This window comes from Protopterus annectens, chromosome 11.part0, assembly GCF_019279795.1.
Source record: "Protopterus annectens isolate FY-2018-M chromosome 11.part0, PAN1.0, whole genome shotgun sequence".
Lineage (NCBI taxonomy): Eukaryota > Metazoa > Chordata > Ceratodontiformes > Protopteridae > Protopterus > Protopterus annectens.
In genome coordinates, this window is record NC_056745.1 from 1,517,384,153 (window position 1) to 1,517,411,913 (window position 27,761).

General features: G+C 42.8%; 1 protein-coding gene across 1 annotated transcript in view; it reads right to left on the reverse strand.

Moving 5' to 3' along the window:
- The window catches only part of GPR37 (G protein-coupled receptor 37), a 74,004-nt gene extending 46,597 nt beyond the window's left edge, over positions 1-27,407 (reverse strand). The window contains exon 1 of the mRNA XM_044087342.1: positions 27,138-27,407. Coding sequence (XP_043943277.1) covers positions 27,138-27,407 — 270 coding nt within the window. The remainder of the gene's footprint in view (positions 1-27,137) is intronic.
- Between the last annotated feature and the right edge of the window lie 354 nt (positions 27,408-27,761).

Consider the following 27,761-nt stretch of genomic DNA (forward strand, 5'->3'; position numbering starts at 1 on the left):
TCCGTATGTAATTGTATAAAAAACTGCACCTGTTAACTCTTCTGTATCTATGCACATGTGGAGCTTTTCTTCACGGGCCTCCGCTGAAAATGGTCCTGTATCCAGTCAGACTTTCCCAGTTAACAAATGTAAAATAAAATAAATAAATATAAAAAAATATGGTTATGTAAAGTATTCATACTGCAGTGCTGAAAAAAGAAGTGTACTCACATACTGATGTTTTTCATGTTTCACACTATGTGCACAGTCCATGACCATGCATGTTCTTACAGCAGAAATCTTCAGTGTGCTGGTATACCTTGCATGTTTGTATGCAGATACACACACACACACACACACACACACACACACACACACACACACACACACACACACACACACAAACACACACACACACACACACACACACACTATGTAAAAGATCCCATGGGACCTATCAAAATCAGAAACAGTTGAGGGAAGTTCCCCAATACCATGACAACATTTCCCCTAGTAATGGAAAACCACCTCAGGTCTCAGGCTCTAGCTCAGTCAACAAAAAGATTAATAAGAGTGTGTGTGTGTGTGTGTGTGTGTGTGTGTGTGTGTGTGTGTGCGCCTGTGTGTATGTAGATATATCTATATCTATATATATCTATATGTATATATATATATAAAAATAATCCATTGGTAAATGTCAACTTGCAGAAATATCACATACATTTTTTGGATTTTAGAGAAAGTATGGGCACGATTGCTGTGTTTACTCTGTGTTAGATGAGCTCTGATACTCATTAGCAATCAGTGTAATTAGACATACATGTGCAAGCTTTAGCTCATTAAATAGCCTTCTCAAGGCTACAGAGTGGACTGTGGGAAGAGCGAGTGGGAGAGCAGTACAGCTGCAGAGAAGTAAGACCACCTGCAGTACTCGTGAAATGCATGCACCACAGTGGTGCACTATAAGACCTCACGTGCCCAGTAATGAGAATACGCAGAAGCAGGCAGTGCAAGGGAAAGTACAGAGAACCATTGCACAGCGGCAGAAATCACAGACCCGCGACTTCTGAACCTGAAACAGCTGAACCTGAGATTCATTGTTAAGACAGTGTAATGCTTTGCTTGTGCAAAGTCAGTGTTAGCTTTTACTTCATTTTGTGAAATATGTCACTTTTCACTGCTCACTGTAGTTGTTGATATAGTATGACAAGTTGGCTAATGCTTTCCATGTTTCAGGAAGGTGTATTGAGAGGGGTAGTAAGGCAATTTGGCAGAAATAAGTTGGCTAATGCTTTTATGTGTTTCAGAAAGGTGCATTGATGGGTGTACTAAGGCAATTGTTGGGCAGTAGGACTAAGTATAACAGCAGATAGTGCTGTAGGATGGTCTTCTAGACTCCAGTGATGCTGCATGATTTAGCCCCCTCTGCTTTAAACTGGGGGGTGTCTTCCCTTACCTGGTGCTCCTCCTCACTCCTCAGCTCTCTTCTAAGGAGTGTCAGGTCCTCTGCACCTCTCATCTTTAAGCTAAGGATCAAAAATAAGGCTGCTAAAAATGGTAGCAAACCACTTGCTACAAATATTATACCACACAGAAAGCACTGAAGCAATTATTTTAGTCCTCGCAACAAAAGCAGTATCAGAGTTCATTTCCTTACTAGCATTCAGTACTACTGACTAGCTGGCAACTGCTGATTACACCCCATAACAGCTTATGCCATGAGCACTTGTCCCCTTAACTCCATCTTAGCTGCACTTCTGTAGTGGGAGACACATTTGTTATCACATTTGACACATTCAGGCTTGTTTTGTGATACCAGTTTCAGTAAAACAATTTGCCCATTTTATAGGTTACAATATCTGTCATCTGAATGTTTTTAACTCTAGGAGACAACAGTCATGTCACCTTGGTCAATTGCAGTGTTATAGTATAATAAACATGGCCTCAGGCCTCTCCTGAAAACAGGCTACTAGCACAGTTGTAGTAACCCTTTCAACAAAGGATAAATAAATAAATAAATAAATAAATAAACAAAGGATGCTCTGTTGTCAGGGACATTTGATAGTAAACATGACTGGCAGTGTTAAAGACTTTGGAAAGACACAGACACCTGCCATCCACACAAACAGCATGGTGTACCGACAAGGGGAGGAACTGATGACGTAAGGAGTGTTCGGGGCCATGCTGTACAAACAAGGGGTGGGACTGATGATGTAAGGAGTCTTCAGGGCCATGCTGCACAGACAAGTGGAGGGACTGATGATGTAAGGAGTGTTCAGGGTCATGCTGTACAGACAAATGGAAGGACTGATTATGTAAGAAGTGTTCAGGCCCATGCTGTACAATTAAGGGGAGGGACTGATGATGTATGGAGTGTTCAGAGCCATGATGTACAGACAACAGGAGGGACTGATGATTTAGGGAGTGTTCAGGGCCATGCTGTTCAGACAAGGGGAGGAACTGATGATGTAAAGAAGCTCATGGCCATGCTGTACAGACAAGGGGAGGGACTGTTGATGTAAGGAGTGTTCAGGGCCATGTTGTACAGACAAGGGCAGGGACTGATGATGTAAAGAGTGTTCAGGGCCATGTTGTACAGCCAAGGGGAGGGACTGATGATTTAAGGAGTGTTCAGGGTCATGCTGTACAGACAAGGGGAGGGACTGATGATGTAAGGAGTTTTTGGACCATGCTGTACAGACAAGGGGAGGGACTAATGATGTAAGGAGTGTTCATGGCCATGCTGTACAATTAAGGGGAGGGACTGATGATGTATGGAGTGTTCAGGGCCATGCTGTACAGACAACAGGAGGGACTGATGATTTAAGGAGTGTTCAGGGCCATGCTGTACAGACAAGGGGAGGAACTGATGATGTAAAGAGGTTCATGGCCATGCTGTACAGACAAGGGGAGGGACTGATGATGTAAGGAGTGTTCAGGGCCATGCTGTAAAGACAAATGGAGGGACTGATGATGTAAGGAGTGTTCAGGGCCATGCTGTACAGACAAGGGGAGGGACTGATGATGTAAGGAGTGTTCATGGCCATGCTGTACAGACAAGGGGAGGGACTGATTATGTAAGGAGAGTTCAGGGCCGTGCTATACAGACAAGGGGAGGAATTGATGATGTAAGGAGTGTTCATGGCCATGCTGTACAGACAAGGGGAGGGACTGATGATGTAAAGAGGTTCATGGCCATGCTGTACAGACCAGGGGAGGGACTGATGACGTAAGGAGTGTTCACGGCCATGCTCTACAGAAAAGGGGAGGGAATGATGATGTAAGGAGTGTTCATGGCCAAGCTGTGCGGATAAGGGAAGGGACTGATTACATAAGGAGAGTTCAGGGCCATGCTATACAATCATGGCGAGGGACTGATGTAAGGTTTTTTTCCGTGCCATGCTGTACAGACAAGGGTAGGGACTGATGATGTAAGGAGTGTTCAAGGCCATGCTGTACAGAGAAGTGGAGGGACTGATGATGTAAGGAGTGTTCAGGGCCATGCTGTACAGACAAGGGGAGGGACTGATGATGTAAGGAGTGTTCAGGGCCATGCTGTATAATCATGGGGAGGGACTGATGTAATGTTTTTTCAGTGCCATGCTGTACAGACAAGGGTAGGGACTGATGATGTAAGGAGTGTTCAAGGCCATGCTGTACAGAGAAGTGGAGGGACTGATGATGTAAGGAGTGTTCAGGGCCATGCTGTACAGACAACGGGAGGGATTGATGATGTAAGGAGTGTTCAGGGCCATGATGTACAGAAAAGAGGAGGGTCTGATGATGTAAGGAGTTTTTGGACCATGCTGTACAGACAAGGGGAGGGACTGATGATGTAAAGAGGTTCATGGCCATGCTGTACAGACAAGGGGAGGGACTGATGATGTAAGGAGTGTTCAGGGCCATGCCGTGCAGACAAGGAGAGGGACTGATGATGTAAGGAGTGTTCAGGGCCATGTTGTACAGACAAGGGGAGGGACTGATGACATAAGGAGTGTGCATGGCCATGCTGTAAAGACAAATGGAGGGACTGATGGTGTAAGGAGTGTTCAGGGCCATGCTGTACAGACAAGGGGAGAGACTGATGATGTAAGGAGTGTTCATGGCCATGCTGTACAGACAAGGGGAGGGACTGATGATGTAAAATGGTTCATGGCCATGCTGTACAGACAAGGGGATGGACTGATGATGTAAGGAGTGTTCAGGGCCATGCTCTACAGAAAAGGGGAGGGACTGAAGATGTAAGGAGTGTTCATGGCCAAGCTGTGCAGACCAAGGGAGGGACTGATTATGTAAGGAGAGTTCAGGGCTATACTGTACAGATAAGGGGAGGGACTGATTATGTAAGGAGTGTTCAGGGCCATGCTGTACAATCAAGGGGAGGGACTGATGTAAGGTTTTTTCAGTGCCATGCTGTACAGACAAGGGTAGGGACTGACGATGTAAGGAGTGTTCAAGGCCATGGTGTACAGACAAGAGGAGTGACTGATGATGTAAGGAGTGTTCAGGGCCATGCTGTACAGACAAGGGGAGGAACTGATGATGTAAGGAGTGTTCAGGGCCATGATGTACAGACAAGGGGAGGGTCTGATGATGTAAGGAGTGTTCAGAGCCATGCTGTACAGACAAGGGGAGGGACGGATGACGTAAGGAGTGTTCAGGGCCATGCTCTACAGAAAAGGGGAGGGACTAATGATGTAAGGAGTGTTCATAGCCAGGCTGTGCAGATAAGGGGAGGGACTGATTACATAAAGAGAGTTCAGGGCCATGCTGTACAATCATGGGGAGGGACTGATGTAAGGTTTTTTCAGTGCCATGCTGTACAGACAAGGGTAGGGACTGATGATGTAAGGAGTGTTCAGGGCCATGCTGTACAGACAAGGGGAGGGACTGATGATGTAAGGAGTGTTCTGGGCAATGATGTACAGAAAAGAGGAGGATCTGATGATGTAAGGAGTTTTTGGACCATGCTGTACAGACAAGGGGAGGGACTGATGATGTAAAGAAGTTCATGGCCATGCTGTACAGACAAGGGGAGGGACTGATGATGTAAGGAGTGTTCAGGGCCATGTTGTACAGACAAGGGGAGGGACTGATGATGTAAGGAGTGTTCAGGGCCATGTTGTACAGACAAGGGGAGGGACTGATGATTTAAGGAGTGTTCAGGGCCATGCTGTACAGACAAGGGGAGGGACTGATGATGTAAGGAGTTTTTGGACCATGCTGTACAGACAAGGGGAGTGACTGATGATGTAAGGAGTGTTCATGGCCATGCTGTACAATTAAGGAGAGGGACTGATGATGTATGGAGTGTTCAGGGCCATGCTGTACAGACAACAGGAGGGACTGATGATTTAAGGAGTGTTCAGAGCCAAGCTGTACAGACAAGGGGAGGAACTGATGATGTAAAGAGGTTCATGGCCATGCTGTACAGACATGGGGAGGGACTGATGATGTAAGGAGGCTTCAGGGCCATGCTGTAAAGACAAATGGAGGGACTGATGATGTAAGGAGTGTTCAGGGCCATGCTGTGCAGACAAGGAGAGGGACTGATGATGTATGGCCATGCTGTACAGACAAGGGATGGGACTGATTATGTAAGGAGAGTTCAGGGCCGTGCTGTACAGACAATGGGAGGGACTGATGATATAAGGAGTGTTCATGGCCATGCTGTACAGACAAGGGGAGGGACTGATGATGTAAAGAGGTTCATGGCCATGCTGTACAGACAAGGGGAGGGACTGATTATGTAAGGAGTGTTCAGGGCCATGCTCTACAGAAAAGGGGAGGGACTGATGATGTAAGGAGTGTTCAGGGCCATGCTGTACAGACAAGGGGAGGGACTGATGATGTAAGGAGTGTTCATGGCCATGCTGTACAGACAAGGGGAGGGACTGATGATGTAAAGAGGTTCATGGCCATGCTGTACAGACAAGGGGAGGGACTGATGATGTAAGCAGTGTTCAGGGCCATGTTCTACAGAAAAAGGGAGGGACTGATGATGTAAGGAGGGTTTATGGCCAAGCTGTGCAGACAAGGGGAGGGACTGATTACGTAAGGAGAGTTCAGGGCCATGCTGTACAATCATGGGGAGGGACTGATGTAAGTTTCTTTCAGTGCCATGCTGTACAGACAAGGGTAATGACTGATGATGTAAGGAGTGTTCAAGGCCATGCTGTACAGAGAAGTGGAGGGACTGATGATGTAAGGAGTGTTCAGGGCCATGCTGTACAGACAAGGGGAGGGACTGATGATGTAAGGAGAGTTCAGGGCCATAATGTACAGAAAAGAGGAGGGTCTGATGATGTAAGGAGTTTTTGGACCATGCTGTACAGACAAGGGGAGGGACTGATGATGTAAAGAGGTTCATGGCCATGCTGTAAAGTCAAGGGGAGGGACTGATGATGTAAGGAGTGTTCAGGGCCATGCTGTGCAGACAAGGAGAGGGACTGATGATGTAAGGAGTGTTCAGGGCCATGTTGTACAGACAACAGGAGGGACTGATAATGTAAGGAGTGTTCAGGGCCATGCTGTACAGACAAGGGGAGGGACCGATGATGTAAGGAGTGTTCAGGGCCATGCTGTACAGACAAGGGGAGGGACTGATGATGTAAGTAGTGTGCATGGCCATGCTGTAAAGACAAATGGAGGGACTGATGATGTAAGGAGTGTTCAAGGCCGTGCTGTACAGACAAGAGGAGGGACTGATTATGTAAGGAGTGTTCATGGCCATGCTGTACAGACAAGGGGGAGGGACTGATGATGTAAAGAGGTTCATGGCCATGCTGTACAGACAAGGGGATGGACTAATGATGTAAGGAGTGTTCAGGGCCATGCTCTACAGAAAAGGGGAGGGACTGATGATGTAAGGAGTGTTCATGGCTAAGCTGTGCAGACCAAGGGAGGGACTGATTATGTAAGGAGAGTTCAGGGCTATAATGTACAGATAAGGGGAAGGACTGATTATGTAAGGAGTGTTCAGGGCCATGCTGTACAATCAAGGGGAGGGACTAATGTAAGGTTTTTTCAGTGTCATGCTGTACAGACAAGGGTAGGGACTGATGATGTAAGGAGAGTTCAAGGCCATCGTGTACAGACAAATGGAGGGACTGATGATGTAAGGAGTGTTCAGGGCCATGCTGTGCAGACAAGGAGAGGGACTGATGATGTATGGCCATGCTGTACAGACAAGGGGTGGGACTGATTATGTAAGGAGAGTTCAGGGCCGTGCTGTACAGACAATGGGAGGGACTGATGATATAAGGAGTGTTCATGGCCATGCTGTACAGACAAGGGGAGGGACTGATGATGTAAAGAGGTTCATGGCCATGCTGTACAGACAAGGGGAGGGACTGATGATGTAAGGAGTGTTCAGGGCCATGCTCTACAGAAAAGGGGAGGGACTGATGATGTAAGGAGTGTTCAGGGCCATGCTGTACAGACAAGGGGAGGGACTGATGATGTAAGGAGTGTTCATGGCCATGCTGTACAGGCAAGGGGAGGGACTGATGATGTAAAGAGGTTCATGGCCATGCTGTACAGACAAGGGGAGGGACTGATGACGTAAGGAGTGTTCAGGGCCATGTTCTACAGACAAGGGTAGGGACTGATGATGTAAGGAGTGTTCAAGGCCATGGTGTACAGACAAGAGGAGTGACTGATGATGTAAGGAGTGTTCAGGGCCATGCTGTACAGACAAGGGGAGGGACTGATGATGTAAGGAGTGTTCAGGGCCATGATGTACAGACAAGGGGAGGGTCTGATGATGTAAGGAGTGTTCAGAGCCATGCTGTACAGACAAGGGGAGGGACTGATGACGTAAGGAGTGTTCAGGGCCATGCTCTACAGAATAGGGGAGGGACTAATGATGTAAAGAGTGTTCATGGCCAGGCTGTGCAGATAAGGGGAGGGACTGATTACATAAGGAGAGTTCAGGGCCATGCTGTACAATCATGGGGAGGGACTGATGTAAGGTTTTTTCAGTGCCATGCTGTACAGACAAGGGTAGGGACTGATGATGTAAGGAGTGTTCAGGGCCATGCTGCACAGACAAGGGGAGGGACCAATGATGTAAGGAGTGTTCTGGGCAATGATGTACAGAAAAGAGGAGGGTCTGATGATGTAAGGAGTTTTTGGACCATGCTGTACAGACAAGGGGAGGGACTGATGATGTAAAGAAGTTCATGGCCATGCTGTACAGACAAGGGGAGGGACTGATGATGTAAGGAGTCTTCAGGGCCATGTTGTACAGACAAGTGGAGGAACTAATGATGTAAGGAGTGTTCAGGGCCATGTTGTACAGACAAGGGGAGGGACTGATGATTTAAGGAGTGTTCAGGGCCATGCTGTACAGACAAGGGGAGGGACTGATGATGTAAGGAATTTTTGGACCATGCTGTACAGACAAGGGGAGTGACTGATGATGTAAGGAGTGTTCATGGCCATGCTGTACAATTAAGGGGAGGGACTGATGATGTATGGAGTGTTCAGGGCAATGCTGTACAGACAACAGGAGGGACTGATGATTTAAGGAGTGTTCAGAGCCATGCTGTACAGACAAGGGGAGGAACTGATGATGTAAAAAGGTTCATGGCCATGCTGTACAAACAAGGGGAGGGACTGATGACGTAAGGAGTGTTCAGGGCCATGTTCTACAGAAAAGGGGAGGGATTGATGATGTAAGGAGTGTTCAGGGTCATGCTGTGCAGACAAGGAGAGGGACTGATGATGTATGGCCATGCTGTACAGACAAGGGGTGGTACTGATTATGTAAGGAGAGTTCAGGGCTGTGCTGTACAGACAATGGGAGGGACTGATGATATAAGGAGTGTTCATGGCCATGCTGTACAGACAAGGGGAGGGACTGATGATGTAAAGAGGTTCATGGCCATGCTGTACAGACAAGGGGATGGACTGATGATGTAAAGAGTGTTCAGGGCCATGCTCTACAGAAAAGGGGAGGGACTGATGATGTAAGGAGTGTTCAGGGCCATGCTGTACAGACAAGGGGAGGGACTGATGATGTAAGGAGTGTTCATGGCCATGCTGTACAGACAAGGGGAGGGACTGATGATGTAAAGAGGTTCATGGCCATGCTGTACAGACAAGGGGAGGGTCTGATGACATAAGGAGTGTTCAGGGCCATGTTCTACAGAAAAGGGGAGGGACTGATGATGTAAGGAGGGTTCATGGCCAAGCTGTGCAGACAAGGGGAGGGACTGATTACGTAAGGAGAGTTCAGGGCCATGCTGTACAATCATGGGGAGGGACTGATGTAAGTTTTTTTCAGTGCAATGCTGTACAGACAAGGGTAGTGACTGATGATGTAAGGAGTGTTCAAGGCCATGCTGTACAGAGAAGTGGGGGGACTGATGATGTAAGGAGTGTTCAGGGCCATGCTGTACAGACAAGGGGAGGGACTGATGATGTAAGGAGTGTTCAGGGCCATGATGTACAGAAAAGAGGAGGGTCTGAAGATGTAAGGAGTTTTTGGACCATGCTGTACAGACAAGGGGAGGGACTGATGATGTAAAGAGGTTCATGGCCATGCTATAAAGTCAAGGGGAATGACTGATGATGTAAGGAGTGTTCAGGGCCATGCTGTGCAGACAAGGAGAGGGACTGATGATGTAAGGAGTGTTCAGGGCCATGTTGTACAGACAACAGGAGGGACTGATGATGTAAGGAGTCTTCAGGGCCATGCTGCACAGACAAGGGGAGGGACTGATGATGTAAGGAGTGTTCAGGGCCATGCTGTACAGACAAGGGGAGGGACTGATGATGTAAGTAGTGTGCAGGGCCATGCTGTACAGACAAGGGGAGGGACCGATGATGTAAGGAGTTTTTGGACCATGCTGTACAGACAAGGGGAGGGACTGATGATGTATGGAGTGTTCAGGGCCATGCTGTACAGACAACAGGAGGGACTGATGATTTAAGGAGTGTTCAGAGCCATGCTGTACAGACAAGGGGAGGAACTGATGATGTAAAGAGGTTCATGGCCATGCTGTACAGACAAGGGGAGGGACTGATGATGTATGGAGTGTTCAGGGCCATGCTGTAAAGACAAATGGAGGGACTGATGATGTAAGAAGTGTTCAGGGCCATGCTGTGCAGACAAGGAGAGGGACTGATGATGTATGGCCATGCTGTACAGACAAGGGGTGGGACTGATTATGTAAGGAGAGTTCAGGGCCGTGCTGTACAGACAATGGGAGGGACTGATGATATAAGGAGTGTTCATGGCCATGCTGTACAGACAAGGAGAGGGACTGATGATGTAAAGAGGTTCATGGCTATGCTGTACAGACAAGGGGAGGGACTGATGATGTAAAGAGTGTTCAGGGCCATGCTCTACAGAAAAGGGGAGGGACTGATGATGTAAGGAGTGTTCAGGGCCATGCTGTACAGACAAGGGGAGGGACTTATGATGTAAGGAGTGTTCATGGCCATGCTGTACAGACAAGGGGAGGGACTGATGATGTAAAGAGGTTCATGGCCATGCTGTACAGACAAGGGGAGGGACTGATGATGTAAGGAGTGTTCAGGGCCATGTTCTACAGAAAAGGGGAGGGACTGATGATGTAAGGAGGGTTCATGGCCAAGCTGTGCAGACAAGGGGAGGGACTGATTATGTAAGGAGAGTTCAGGGCCATGCTGTACAATCATGGGGAGGGACTGATGTAAGTTTTTTTCAGTGCCATGCTGTACAGACAAGGGTAGTGAATGATGATGTAAGGAGTGTTCAAGGCCATGCTGTACAGAGAAGTGGAGGGACTGATGATGTAAGGAGTGTTCAGGGCCATGCTGTACAGACAAGGGGAGGGACTGATGATGTAAGGAGTGTTCAGGGCCATGATGTACAGAAAAGAGGAGGGTCTGATGATGTAAGGAGTTTTTGGACCATGCTGTACAGACAAGGGGAGGGACTGGTGATGTAAAGAGGTTCATGGCCATGCTGTAAAGTCAAGGGGAGGGACTGATGATGTAAGGAGTGTTCAGGGCCATGCTGTGCAGACAAGGAGAGGGACTGATGATGTAAGGAGTGTTCAGGGCCATGTTGTACAGACAACAGGAGGGACAGATGATGTAAGGAGTGTTCAGGGCATGCTGTGCAGACAAGGGGAGGGACTGATGATGTAAGGAGTGTTCAGGGCCATGCTGTACAGACAAGGGGAGGGACTGATGATGTAAGTAGTGTGCATGGCCATGCTGTAAAGACAAATGGAGGGACTGATGATGTAAGGAGTGTTCAGCGCCGTGCTGTACAGACAAGAGGATGGACTGAGTATGTAAGGAGTGTTCATGGCCATGCTGTACAGACAAGGGGAGGGACTGATGATGTAAAGAGGTTCATGGCCATGCTGTACAGACAAGGGGATGGACTGATGATGTAAGGAGTGTTCAGGGCCATGCTCTACAGAAAAGGGGAGGGACTGATGATGTAAGGAGTGTTCATAGCCAAGCTGTGCAGACCAAGGGAGGGACTGATTATGTAAGGAGAGTGCAGGGCTATACTGTACAGACAAGGGGAGGGACTGATTATGTAAGGAGTGTTCAGAGCCATGCTGTACAATCAAGTGGAGGGACTGATGTAAGGTTTTTTCAGTGCCATGCTGTACAGACAATGGTAGGGACTGATAATGTAAGGAGTGTTCAAGGCAATGATGTACAGACAAGAGGAGGGACTGATGATATGAGGAGTGTTCAGGGCCATGCTGTACAGACAAGGGGAGGGACTGATGATGTAAGGAGTTTTCAGACCATGCTGTACAGACAAGGGGAGGGACTGATGATGTAAGGAGTGTTCAGGGCCATGCTGTACAATTAAGGGGAGGGACTGATGATGTATGGGGTGTTCAGTGCCATGCTGTACAGACAAGAGGAGGAACTGATGATGTAAGGAGTGTTCAGGGCCATGCTGTACAGACAAGGGGAGGGACCGAAAATGTAAGGAGTGTTCAGGGCCATGATGTACAAACAAGGGGAGGGACTGATGATGTAAGGAGTTTTCAGGGCCATGCTGTTCAGACAAGGGGAGGGACTGATGATGTAAGGAGAGTTCAGGGCTATGCTGTACAGATAAGGGTAGGGACTGATGATGTAAGGAGTGTTCATGGCCATTAATGGACAAGATGGTAGTTTCACTTTTTCCTGTACCTACAGAATAATGCCCTAAAACCACTCAAGTAGAAACACACTGCAGACTTTGGTGAAAAGATAACATGGAAACCAAAGTTTTCAAACAGAAGGAATGAAGTACTACTGCAGACCCTCTGTCCCCATGACCTACAGCTCTTTGGCCTGGATGATGCAGACTGGGCATAATGAGACTGTACCTACAATATCTGGTGGTCGGCATTAACGTGGTTGGTGGCCACTACCATAGTTCTGGAATGGTACGTTGTAGGGCCATTAACATAACATGCATGGAAAGGTACATCAATAGGTGCTGGGCCATCAGGTGAGCCACCTTTCATGGAGACAAATGTGTTCCTGACTGCTAGAGGCAGTGGCATCTCCACATGGTCCCAAAATGCAGAGCTTTATGTTGGGGCAGAACTTGAGTTGCCAACAAGACCATCTACTGGATGCAGCCCAGGTATGTAGACCTCTTTCTGTGTAAGACCACCTACAAGTCTTCTTAACCCCTTAGTCACTGTCAGACTTATTAATGGTGTCAGATTTATTGTATACAGGAAAACCAGAGACTCTGGGTTATGAATCTGTCCCTCCAGCATGTCCTATTAATTTCACTGCTAAGGTTCAAGTCTCTCGAGTGCATAGCTCGATGGAATTTGGATTTTCTGAGGTGCAGCATGTCCATTAATTCAGGGTTGGACATGGCTTTATACATCAGGCACAGATTGCCTCTGAGCAGGCAGTTTGCCACTGAGTAGAGCTGGAGTTTCTTTAAACGGGCAGCATATGGCATCTGTTTGAGCCCTTTGATCCTCTTAGTGAGGTACTTTTGGGGTCTTTCAAGTTGCTGCAGGTGTCTGGTAAGGTACATCCCAAAAGGGGCATTGTACTCAATTATGGGCCTGATGAGGGATGAGTAAAGAGGCACGATGACCTCCCCTGATCTAGATGTGAATCCCTTCATGATTAGGTGGGCTATATAAAATGTTTTTAACCCCTTTGGCCTTGTGGTTGTCAAATGAGAGATTGCTATCAACTTGGGTCCCCAGGTCCCTAATTACTTCTTCCGTACTTAATGGATTACCACTTATGTGGTAATTTGTGGGCACTTTGTTTTTGCCAAAGGGGTGACTATACACTTTTTGGCGTTTAGCTTAAGGCCATGGCTCTGGCACCAGTTGTCTGTTTCTATGAGGCCCTTTTGGAGGATGCTTGTGTCGGCTGGAGAGTCGATTATGGTGTCCAGTTTGCAGTCATCTGTTAACTTGGTCAACCACAGTCCTTCCATGTTGACCTGTACCTCCGAGAAATATATACCGAACAAGAGAGGTCCCAGGAATGAGCCTTGTGGGATGCCACTTGTAACTGGTTTGGAGTCTGATATGGCTCCAGCAATTCTAACCATGTGGGTTCTGTCCTTGAGCCAGTTTGCAACCCATCTAGTGACATAGGGGTTTATATTTAAGCTGGTGAGCTTATCTATAATGCCCGAGTGGGGTATTGTATCGAAGGCTTTTGTGAGGTCCAGGTAGGCTGTGTGGACCACCTTCCCCTCATCAATGACCTTGGTGACTGTTTCAAAGAAATCAACCAGGTTTAAGAGGCAGGATCTGCCCTTAACAAAGCCGAACTGGGTAGGATCCAGTGTCTGTAGGTCCCCAATATCTTTATTTATGAGGTCCATGATGATCCTTTCCATAGCTTTGCAGACCAAGCTAGTCAGGCTTATGGAGCAATAGTTTCCAGGATCCATTGAGGCACCACCTTTGTGGAGAGGGACCACTGTTGCTGTACGCCACTCTTTGGGTACATATCCTGTAGTGAGGCTGAGATTGAACAGTAGTTTTATGTTTGAGTTTAGCTCTTCTTGGAGTTCATGTAGGACGCAGCCCAGGACACCGTCTGGTCCCATTGATGCTGTGTTTTTTGCTTTGGAGGGGGCGGCTCTTACCTGAGCATCTGAGATGTCAGAGGGTCAGCACTCTGCTGGGATAGATATTTGCCCTTTTGGTGGGGGGGGGGGTTTGCGCTGAACCTGTCAGCTAGGATGTTGGCAATGTCTGTGGGTTCGGTGTATTTTTTGACATTTTGGACTAATTCTGAGCATATCTGGGAATTCCCACCCAGGTTCCTAACATAACTAAAGAAAGCCTTGTGATTATCCTTAGTGTCCTGTGCAATTTATCTCACGAAGCTGGCCTTAGACGATTTTATGAGTACCCATAGTTTTTTGCTACTACTAATCAGAGATGCCTTCCCTTTTTTGGATTTTGCTCTATCATATAGTAGCTTCCTCCTTCTATTGTATAGTTTGTTTATGGCTGGGGTCCACCAGACAGGACCAGACCAGTACATCAAGCCACAGTTATGCAACTACTGCTGAGGTATCCTAGCTACATGTTACCAGTCCATAATGGCTGTGTTGTGGACTCTCACACAAATATAGCTCCAGTACACTATACACACACACACACACACACACACACACACACACACACACACACACACACACACACACACACACACACACGCACACACACACACACACACACACACACACACACACACACACACACACACACACAGACACACACACAGTGAAAAGCAGTACCCACAACAGTACCTTTTTCTTTAATAATCCTCATCACTCACACATTTCCCTGTGAAAGACATCCACATTACTCTTGTCTAGTGTGTTTTGAAGCTGTGTGCAAGTTGATGCCACTTTACCAGTGCCACGGCGTACTGTGCCACAGCAATCTGTGTCCACCTCAGTCTGGCATAATCATTCAGCTGCTGGCTCCTCCACTGACTCTGTATCTGACTCAGCCTTCACTGCCAAGTGTGGTGGGGACTCCTACTCCTGCAGGTGCCATCCTGCTGTAACTGCTTCCGGATTATGATATTGTGTAACACTGCACACGCTGAAACTATTTTTGCACATGTGCCATGATCATTCTGTTGGACAACAGTGGATGAATCCAGACAGTGAAGACATGCTTTCAGCAGCTGAAACACACACACTCAACAATGTTTCTTGTTTGGGATTGGGCATGGTTGTAACCCTAATCTGATTTTGTGAATTTCTTTTGTGTGTCATCAGCCAAACTTCCAGGGCATATCTGGAATCACCAGAAAGATGCCCCTTGTGGAAGTCACCCTTCAGAAACCACTGGAACAGGTCACAATTGTGCCATATGTGAAAGTTGTAATAACTTCCTGGGTGGCCTGCAAACCCACTGTAAATGATGCCATGATGCCCTGAAAGGTGACGGAGTGCTACGCTTTTCAGTTCATGTACCTCCATCCTAGTTCACAAGGTGAAGTATTTATTTCAATATACACACTGTCTATGGCACCCATTACCTCAGGGAAATGGGCTATATCATTAGAAGCATTGCATAGTGTTGGCTCTCACCTCTGTGACATGCAGGAACCACAAATGTTCCCCAAAATTAAACAATGACATCAAGAAACTGACAGAGTACACTCAATGCAGATGACTAGCATCATAAATACCCTGTGTAGGTCACTGAAAGGAACCTGCAGCTAACATATGTAAATCCACACATACATTTGTATCCACTGGGATAGGTACTCCCAGCTCCTACAGCACTGCAGATGAGGCCGGCACATTTTCATGATTTCTTTCATAATATCCCTACCCTATCTACATGTTACCAGTCCATAATGTCTGTGTTCTGGACTTCATGAAATGTTAAACACAGTCAGGTGACCTGACACCTCTGGGGGAGGGTGGCAATGTGTGTCATTATACACAGCAGTAAAAATAAGCATCTCCAGCAGATACACATTTACCAAAACTGCAGCAAACCCTAACACTGTTCATTTAGCATGAACACCAGCAGATACACATTTACCAAAACTGCAGCAGCCCCTAACACTGTTCACTTGGCATGAACACCAGCAGATACACATTTACCAAAACTGCAGCAACCCCTAACACTGTTCACTGAGCATGAACACAAATCTTCTTCCAACTTTTCCCAGTTAGGGGTTACCACAGCAGATCACCTGTCTGCCCATGAATGGCAGTGGAGTTTTACAGTGTCGAGTTGCCAGCCTGGAGTCCAACCTTCCATGGGAGGCATACACAGGCACACACTCACATCTAGGGACAATTTAGAGTGTCAAATCCACCTACAGGATGTCTTTGGGATGTGGGAGGAAACCGGAGCACCTGGAGGAAACCCATGCGACCACAGGGAGGACATGCAGACGCCACACAGAATGCACCCCATCCATGTATTGAACCGGAGAACCTCTTGCTGTGAGGCAACAACACTAACTGCTGCACCACCATGGCCCCCCAACATGAACACAAATATTCATCTGATTTCAAATACACACTGGTTCAGCTCCATTGAATGACATTTAGATGTTTACATCAGCCACCTGTTTTCCTCATTTGCATACATTGAGACGCTCATTTGAATAATGTTGCTCAATGCCTCATCATTGTGCTGTCATTAGAATATACCACTTCTGTTCCATCTGTTTGGCATTGCCAACTAGCAGTATGTGGGTTTCCAAATCGCACACACCCTGTATGTGGCAATATCACATGCAAATTCACTTAACATAACGGTTAGTTTTTGATGTTGTTTGCTTTGCAGATCTGCAAAAGGTTCATCAAAACAAATTCCAGGGATGCCTTGTACACTAGGCAAAGATCACCTCTCAGAAGTCTGTATGATACACAGTAATACAGAGCTTTGATGTGAACAGCTTAGCACATTTTGTTTACTCCCTGTATTCTTTTTATACAGAATCGTTGTGGGCATTCCAGCTGCTGAATGTGTTTGGTCAGCTACATATCAAAGGGGGCGTTACACTCTATGATAGGTCTGATGAGGACTTAGTACAGTGGTATGATGACTTCTCTGGACTTAGATGCCAAGCCCTTGCCTTTAGGTTGACCAGTATAGAAGGATTTTGTTACTACCTAGAACACATGTTGGTCAAAGGTTATGTTACTATCGACATGACTTCAGAGACACCTGACTACTGAATCAACTTTTAGGAGTGTTTTATTCATGATGTAGGTCAAATTCTCAAAGGTACAATAATGCATTTCTTGGTATTGAGTTTTAAGCCATGACTTTGGCACCATGCATTTGTCTCCGCTGGAACTTCCTGTAGGGTGTTCTCATCTTGGGGAAAGATTCAGTGACTGCTCCCAGTTTGTCATCATCTGCAAACTTGGTTAGCTAGAAACCTTTGACATTGGCTTTGACATCCGAGAAGTGGATGCCAAAAAGGAGTGGGCCTAGCACAGAGCCTGGGGGACTCCACTAATGACCCGGCCTCCTTGTGGAGTTTATATATGGTAGTGACAACAGTATTTGGCTTTTGAACATAACATTACTGTGATTGCAACTCCTATAAGCTCAACCACAGATATAACTCATTGCAACCCAACTTCTGTGCAGTTGAGCATATTAACTCCAAAAATAGCTCTGTTTCCCTCCAGTGATATGTAAAAAAATCAATTACAAACCGCAACATTAAAGTTCAGGATGTAGGCAGATGTGAATTAATTATACCACCACAGTCAAGGGTTGTAATTTCTCATATATAGGTTGACATAATTTTCTCTAAGGTGTATAGACTAGAGTCCAAGGCAGAGCATGGTACATTTAGGGAGAAAACCTCAACTGAGGTGAATGATTTGATGGTTGAGGACAATCCCTTGATTGTAGAAGAAATGCAGTCAGTAGTAGTGGCAGTGCCAGAACAGGTAGTGCATTTCTCTTTGGTGCAGAAGGTTGTGGATTCTATTTCACCAGCAGGTAGATCAACTGTTGATTCTCCAGTGTAGCAAAAGGGGGGCTCTACTCCTGAGTGTGCTGTCCTTTTGGATGAGATATTAAGGTAAGACCTCATTTGCTTGAGTTAGTTGTAGCTCAGGTGGTTGTAAAAGACCCCACAGTACCTATCAAAAGAGTAAGTTCCCTGATGCCCAGGCCATACTTACCCTAAATACCACTGCTGGTTTACCCTAAAAAGAGACTACTGGCTGTGAACAAAGTATGAACATTGTTTATGTGGGTACACTGGATCCATTGCATCCATCTCTTTATAGGGGCTGTTTCAGTGGTAGATCTCAAGTGCTGACACAGTGAAGTTACAAACTATCACTCCAGGGTAATAATTCGGGCTTTTATGAAATGATACTATAGTGATTAAACCCACCAGTCTCTTGCAATTTGCATCTAATGAAAAAGTACACATTTTTACCTTGATTGTACTGAGAATCAGGGCATGCCTTACAGAATTGTCTGTTACTCTCCTGCATTATTTTAATATGTTTTATATAAATCTTATATAGAAGGATAAACACACACAGCAAATAAAACAAATAACTATTTAGTCGAATATCGCACTACCTTTTTGTATTGAAAGGAAACAAATTTGATAATCTGAATTATATTTTATGGCTTGATGTTACTGGAAGTGTGAATATGGTTTTGGTGAAAAAAATGAGCGCCGTTATCCTTTGTGCAGCTTAAGTCACACTAACAACTCATAGAATCTCTTATTATGAACCGAGCGCATTTCTTGTGATTGGTTCGTACTCACAAGCACAACATACAGAGTGATCCCAGCACACCATTCACTGTGTCTTTCACTTTCCATCGCTGTTTTCCCTACCACAATTACTCGATTATCTTTTGTTACCCCCAAAGCGTTATTTATATTTCGCCCAGTCATTTTTTCACTTTCTACTCACACCACAGTCTTTCATATTTGCAAACCCAAGATTTGTCCTCGCCCACGATGAAGCATTTAAAATGCATTTTCCTCTCTTCTTTCTACACGACCTGACAAAATGTAGGTATGCATGTGCTTTGTATTCATTACCTACTGCTATGTTGTACCTGATCTAAGCTGAAACGTTCATGCTGTTTACTGTTTCTCAGACTTTAAATACATACCCCCCTCATGTATGTATACCTGCATAAACATCCTACGTATGCACACTAATGTCTGTATACACTGTCCCTTTGTGTTAACTTTCACTGACATTTCTGTTTAGAACTACAGTGGCTTCATCATTCATTTTGCTTTACTGATTTTCTTTGCATAAAAGTTTAATTATTTCTGGGAAATATTATTAGTATCTGTCAAGTGGATTATAGTAAAAAAAGGCCATTGAAAATATTTGTACTACTGTTTGGAGTTGCATTCCAACTATTCAAGCTTATATCTGGCATATTCATGATCCTATTCAGTGATATTTCAGACTTTCCTGCCATGGTAATTTTTTCCTTTCATTGGTGTCCCATCCTTTTCCCTTTGTATGTAATGGTGCTGTAAATCTCCTTCACATAATGAAGTATTTTCTCCTGTATCCAGTGTGACCCATGGTGCTTCTCCCCCTTATAAAGTGCATTTTATTTCTATTCCTTTGATTCCTTACCTCACATACTAAGCTTGCTCTTCCAGTTTCACCTTCTTATTTTTTCAGTGGAGTACAATCCTTGGTATGGTTGCACCCCAGTCATGGTTATTTGTGTACTGTGTTGCTATGACCGTGAGTCTGTGCAGTCAGTGATCCGCTACCAAAGCCATTAATGTAGTTTGGAGAATTTCCTGCATAAAAAAATATAGACTGGTGACAATTAGCCTGCTACTTCCTTACAGTCTTTCCCTCTTTTGTCTTTCCTCTCGCTCCCTTGTCCCAATATTGAGACAAAATGTATCTTCTTCATTTTATCTTAAGATTTGTTTACCAGGAAAGTCCAACTGGGAACAAAGCCAATTTTCAGCAGAGGCCCAGGAAGAAACACTCCAGACACATGTCTTTGTAACGTGGGAGGAAACTAGAGCACCTTGAGAAAACCAACACGAAAGCAGGGAGGACATGCAGACTCTGCACAGAAGGCACCCCAGCTGATAATCAAACCGGAGAACCTCTTGCTGTGAGGGAACAACACTACTGCTCCACCACTGTGCCGTCCTTTGAAGCATTTTGCCTCTCTGCCTAATTCTCTGGTTTGTTTAACTGTGTAGGGGTAGAATTGGACTTCCCTCAGGGATTTTTCATGCATTTCTCACAACCGCAGTGGCTAACTGAAGTACTTATACATTAGCTGTTTAAACCTGCTACGTACGAATCTTGCTTCCCATTAAAGACAAATCACAGCATTAATGTGGACTGAAATATCTGCCAGTATGCAAGTAGTTGATCTGTAAAGCAGCAGAAAGAAGTTTCCATTCATGAAACATAAACCCTCATTGAAAAAAAAAAGCAATTGATAATTCAGACCTACTTCCATTTAGTCAAGCAAAATGGTTCTCTTATGACAACGCTTCTCAAAGAATCAGCTTTAAAAGGATCCTAGTCACTAAATTATCTTGCTGTGTCTATGAAACAGGCTAGCATTTCCAACAGAAGATGTACATAGCAAGGTAGTATTGACACTTCATAACAATCCTGTTTCTTTTTTATAACAGAAATGGTAAACACTTATTTTACTGTTCCAGTGATGGGAAAAGAAACCATATCACTGCTGCAGAGCAAAGGCTTTTTTATTACACATACCAAGTAATATTTGTATAGCTGATGTAATAAAACAGCCAAATACTTTCTGTAATCCAACATGTGACCCACCTCTGCAAATTCTGTATTTGAAATTTACAGAATGAAGCAGAGTGCAAAGAAATATTCAGCTTTATAGCATGCAGGTTATCTTCCTTTCATAAATGCTTAAATGATTTATCTAACCTGCACATATATGCATATTAATAGGATGAAATCAAGGCAATGACTGTTAATCTCATCAGCAATCTAATCTAAAGCAGAATGAACCGCGGTTGTTTTAGGAACTACTGCATGCAACAGCTCAGTATAGAATCGGATGTCTCTGCTGGGATTCTTTTTCCGTAGATTAAATAGTTACAACATTGCTGAAAGAAACACTCAAGTTCTTTTCAGTGTCATATGTACAGGCCTTTCTCAGTAGTCTCATATCCGAGAAGAAATGAACTGCTTTGTTTACATTTGCTTTCCAATTATTACTTCTGCTATCTTATTCACTTTTAACAACAGAGCAAATCTTAAAATAGAATCTACTGTGTCCAACAATAAACACTTCTGTGACTTCCAATATGTTGAAATTAGACAATTGTGTGCCTTAGCTCTGCATTAAGTAGTGCTTCATTTTAAATGGGAGTTAAAGTATTAAATGACTCCCTTCTACTTTATATATTCGGGGGGGGGGGGGTCATATAAAATTAAGGCATTATGGAGTATAGCATCTACTTTATCAGCTCCAACACGAGCTGTTTCAGTACCACTCGCTGCTGATCACTTAAGTCAAGTAAAACTCAAAATCTGCAACATGTTTTAAAAAACATGTTTTTGCATGGGTAAACCCCACCTCTACCCTCAAACACAGGGAGTCTGCCCCCAAACGCCAGGATTACAAATTTATTTATTTATTGACATTTGACTGCCAGGAAAGTCTGACTGAGTAGAAGCCCATTTTCAGCACAGGCCTGGGGAGAAAAACTCCAAATTATTACAAAGCATTTTAAGAACAATAATTTGTCGATCTTCAAAAATAAAACAAAAGTATTTGCAGTTCAAATAATTTTAACAAATTAGACATAATATAAAACATTGGTTAAGAATTGATAAAAGTTATGTGACAAATCATTTAATATTTAGAGAAATTCTACACAGTTTGAAGAGAAATTAAAATAAGTTAGTCTAATTCCAATATAAACAGGAACTGCATGTGAAGTGAGGGAAAAATAGCTTGCCATTATCTGAAGCTGTATTAACAGTATCTATATAGGTTAAGGAATAAGGAAGAGACTAGTCTGCCATTATCTCTAGCTTTATTGACAGTATCTATACAGGTTAAGAGATAAGGAAGAGACTAGTCAGCCATTATCTCTAGCTTTATTGACAGTATCTATACAGGTTAGAAGGGCAGTGCTAATACTATGGGAAGGACAAAAGCCATGTTGCACAGGGGATATGAGTTCTTCCTGTAGGGGATAGTCCATCAATTGTTTTTGAATACATTTTTCAAGTATTTTGGTGAGGGGAGATAAGATTGCTATATGTCTAAAGTTATTAATATCTGTTAAATTACCTCCTTTGTGCAGAGGGATAATGTGTGACTTTTTCCAGACAGGCAAAATGTGGGACTCCTCGATTGACCTATTTGTAAGGATTGAGACAGGATAGGCATTGCTATTGGCTGCTGTTCTTAGGTTCTTGTTTGATGGGTTATCATCTGAAGAAGAAGAGCGTGGTTTACATTTGTTTAAAAGTAGTTTTATATAGGATGTGGGCTCAAGTTTGAATGTAGTGATATGTGGCTTTTCGTAGGGTTGGAATTAGATGTTGAGGAATCCTTGGTTAGGGATGCTATACTATCTATAAAATAAAAGTTGAACTGTATTGCAGTTTTGAGTGGTGAGTTATCGGGATAGGGGTTTGGGTTGTATTTTTGGCCGAGATGCAAGATTTCTTTAATGGATGTCTGAATTTTTTTTATGGTTGTGTTTAGTATTATTCCGAAAGTTATTATAGTATATTTTTTCTCTTTATTTATTTGCTTTTTAGTATGATTCCAAAGCATTCTGAAGTTCTCAAGATATTGAGGTATTTTACATTTTTTCCATTACACACTTTTTCTCTGTCCTGCATTAACAATCTACTCTTTTTGTTTGGCAAAATTGTATTATTTGTTTTTAGTCTCTTCCTTCTAGGAGATGCAAGGCTTTTTAGAAAAGTTGTACTAAATTCATTTACAGCATCATCTAAGGGGAGGATTTTTAGGAAGTTCCAGTTAATAGATGATAGTGTGGTAATGAACATTTCTGAGTTAAACTTGGAAAGGTTGTGTGTTATTTTTTAAATATGCTGTTTAACTGGATGGGTGAGTTGTCTGGTCATATAGATTGGAAGATGATCTAGAATCTGATATTACCACCCAGTCTAATGGGAAATCTGATGTCTTTGTATAATGTGTGGGGATATTAATTAATAATAGGATCATAGGAAGTTACTAGGCTAATGGCCTTAGAGCCCTTACAAGCCTAGCCAAGTTCTACCCTTATTTCCACGAGCAGCAACTAGTGCCCCTGTCCAAGAGGGACACAGGTGGAACCCCTGGGATGACTGCATTTGAAGAGGGCAAATGAGGTACTCTGTTTGACATGAAGTGGGAGTCTTTTATAGGATCATAGAAATTGTTTGTGTAGGGAAGTTAGAATTTAAGTCCAACCAATTGCCATTCACATCACTTAGTAGTATTTTTTTTGTCGAAATGTTATGGATACCCCATGTAGGATATCTTCCACTATAGCTATATTGTCACCGGGGGGATGTAAAGGACAGTAATACATATTTGCTTATAATCATTTATTTTGAGGAAAACAATGAGAAGCTCTTCTGAGCTGAATTTTTGTATTAGTTTGCTCTAAGGGGAAATGTGGTAGGTGTGGGGAAATATTAAAGCAATAGCACCACCTTTCCTCTTTATACATTCATTACAGATGAAATAATAGGTATAACATCAGAGTGTTTATGCTTGGTTTAAGCCAAGTTTCAGTTAAAGCGAGAACATCAAGGTTATGTTGGATAATCCAGGCATGTAGTTCAGCAGTTTTATTTGTTATGCTTCTAACATTTATTGCAGCAAAAATTAGATCACCAGGGTTGAGAATTGGCTGTTGTTGGGTTAGAAAAGTGTGTGGGAGAAAATGATCTTTGTGCCCATTGTGACAAGTGAGGCCAGGATAAGGATGTATATCTCCTCCTAGAAGGATTTTAGTACATTATGGAATTATGCATGCTTGTTTTTTTGGAGAGGATTCTTGCAATTAATTTTGTTTTGGTTTGAGCTGAAGTGCAGTTAATCTGTCTATATTTGGAATAAAGTCGAGGGGCAATATAAAATAGGTTTGGTGCAATGTGTGGAGAGTGTAAAGAGGAAATATGAGTAGGTGGCTAGGACAGAGTTGGAGAGATGTTATGAGATATTATTGAGTCGTGGTAGGATAAGAGGCAGCAGAGTAGGAGGAAAAGAATAGAGGATAAGCTGAACAGTAGCATAATTAATTACAGGAATCTGAATTTATAGATGTCACGTAGTGGGAAAGTACCAATCAAGAAGCAAACAAGAAGTTGCAGGCAGCAGGAGATTCAGTGATGGAGGATTCTGAAAGCTGATAGAGGTTAGGTAAGAAGAGAAGTATTTTCTATAAAAGAAGAGAGTTAGATTGTCCTGGTATCTTCTCTGGAATGTAAGGGATAGAGAGGTATGAAAGGTTAGATTATAATGATGCAGTCAAAATAAGAAGAAATGAGGGTTTATTTGGGAGAGTATAAGATACAGTGTGGAATAGATAGGGGCTGTTAGGGTGGGTTGTGATTATAAATTAATATAGTCCAAAGCAGCATGGGAGGGAGAAAGACAGTTGGGCACAGGGCTAAAACTCAAATTGAGATATGGAAGTAGGAAGCAAGAAAAAGACGTGTAAATGTACTGCTTCTCAGGTCTTATTAACTTGGTAATATACCAAAACAATCAATCCCATAATAAATGCCCACATCGTTTTTTAAAAATATCTAGACTATACTTGTGTTTTAATATAATTTAGTATTCTATTGCATGTATTAGCTACTCTCTCAGAAAACCATTTAGTACATCTTCCATTCCTATGTAGTTTTGTAGTCAGATTGTTGATGCTTCTGTACTACTCTTTGATAACCACAAACATTCCCAGAAGTAATCTCTAGCTGTCCTACATACCTGCAGAAGGTCTCCTTTTAAATAAATATGTGATACACAAGTTCAGATACTTTAATTTTTCAAAATAACTTAAATGTTATGGATGCCCTTGGTATATTTCCACTGTACTCTCCAATTTACTCATGCTAGTTTTCTTACAAGGTTTCTATATTATTATTCCATACTCTGGTTTGGATCTGATATAACTTACAAACAGATGGTAGATTTGGCAGAATGTTTAAGATCTTTACCTCATACACACGACATACAGGGTTTGATTCTGATGCTGAGTCATTGTCTCTGTTTAAAAAGGCCCTTCATGGCAGTTGGCCTAGTATTCACCTAGGAACCTATAACAATTTCATTATTTCTTTTTTTCCCAGAAATCTTTTATTTTGCATTTCTCAATGTACAGAACAAACAAAGATCAAGCAACAACAACAAAACAATTTCTTTATTTCTGATTTCTTAGACTTTATAAATCTTTTTATACAGCATATAGTCTTATAATTATCATTAATCAACTGGTTAATATGATCAGAAAAACTGTGGGACAACCTGACTCTAACCTCGAATTTCACATGACTGATTATTGTATACTTGCCATGTCCTATTTTTAAGCCGTGAAGCTATCCATCTTAGCAAGATTGCAGCAATATGTCCATCTATCCATCCTCAACCCCTTTTTCCAATTTTTGCCCATGGGGTTGGGGTATCACTTTCAACAGTAACAATTATCTTGAGCCAAGGTTTATACCACCGGGTGGCTAGCCCTGCCATGGATTCTAATTTACTGATTAGTGTTTTGTGTGTGACCTTATCAAAGTCTGAAGATATGTCTACAAAAAATTTACATCACAACATACTTTTTCATTTATAACTTTTATAATATTATTATAGACTGTCATGTTACAGGTACCTATAGATTTGTTTTCACCATTTGCATGCTAATATAACTTTTTGAGGTTACGTTTGCATAGTTCTTATTCAATATAATTTAATTTATTTTCAGTATCTGAAGTTACTTGGATGTTACTAACACAATTTAGTACCCCTTTTGTGGAGACAATCTGTTTTCCATAAGATTTTGTAAATAAATATATAATCTGTTCTGTTTGAAAATACATTTTAGAATCTACACACAGTTTTTTGATTTGTATGTTTTTACACCTAACATCCTATGTATCTATAAACAGTTTCCTATTATGCTCAATATCATTATATACATTTTCTTCAAAAGTTTTTGCGATTGTGTTTTACACCATGTTTAATTTGCCTTTTCAGTTTATTTCAGTTTTCAAAGACACAATTCAGCCTCACTTCCACTTCTTGTATTTCATAATCTCTCATTCATCTTATTTAAGTAGCTTGGTATTATGGAAATATATCCTTCTGACCTTGTGTGCCTAGATCCTGATGTTAAAACATGTTTTTGCATTCGGACTATTTCCCCTTTCACAACTTGAAACATTCCTTCTCCATTTTTTGGTTGACTGCATCTCTACAATTAGTTTTACATACTGACTGTTTTACGTCCGTATAATCTGTTATTAATCTTTTGTGCATCGGTTTAGATATTAGTTTGGCAGAATTATCTAGCAATAATTTAATCTTTAAAAGCCCATGATAACTGCATATCAAGGTGATAAAACTTGACATGAAGTAGTGATTATTTTCTTATAAACACAAGTAATGTCAAGTTTGTTCCGTTCAGTGGTAGGTGTGATAACAATCTGCAGCAAGCATTGCTCCTGATTGTAGATTGTAAAGAACTTCCTTATCAATGCTGCAAAATCAATATTATTCAGTCTGCTTCTGATAAATTTAACTCCCCATTTATTATATTTGTAAATTGTGTTTCATGCAAGAAATGTATGATTTCCTCTAGGTATTCAGCATTTGATTTTTGCAGTCTATACACTCCAAAAATCGGAATCTCTTCAAGGTTTGTCTTTACTGTCACAGTTACACAATCTATAGTAAATACATGCATGCCCCAAATTAGGTTTAGATGTTCTAAACACTTCCACTTTTTTTTTAAGTAGGCCGTTTTTTCATGTTGTTATTTGCCCGTCCCTACCTAACACTCCTTTCTAGATGTGATTTGTGAAAATGTGTTCTAACACCTGTACAAATTATGCTAAGAGGGCTATATATTTCCTTCTAACTATCAATGCGTCCTTGAAGATAACATCATTTGTGCCAACATGAATAAAAACAACTGCAATACTTTCTTACATTAAGCCATTCTATGGCTGCACTCACGGCCTGTATATTTGATTCTTGCAAGGATAGCAGTATTTGATGTTCATTATCCACTCCGCAAATATAGGCATCAGTTCCTGTAATAACTGAATCTCCATTTACCAGCACATCATTTCTGACCATATCTGAAGAATCGCCCACTTCTAATTCAGTAATGTTTGCTCTATCAGTTGTGACAAAAGAACAATCTTCATCACCAGTAGTCTTATATCGTTTGCAAGTGTACAATTCTCTTTTAACCATCTTTTTACACCTACTGTCTGAACCATGTTGACAGATTCAGTCAAGCTCCAATGTTCTTTATTCCTTCATCTTGAGTTTGGATTTCTTTCTTTTAGCCTACACCTTGCCTGCCTTTTCTTCTACCTTACTTGTTGTAAAAAATTATGTCTTTTTTTAGCCTGAAAGTTTTCTGATAGAACAAGAAAATCATTCCCTGTAATCTCTGTCACATTACAAAGCAGTGTCATTTTCAATATTCGTTTTGCATTACAGACAATGAATTTATTTTTCTTCCTGGTGGTCTGTCGTAAACTTCTCCTTTCTTTCTTTCTTGTATTTTTGTCTACAAGTTTTGAATTCTCAGATTGCTGAATA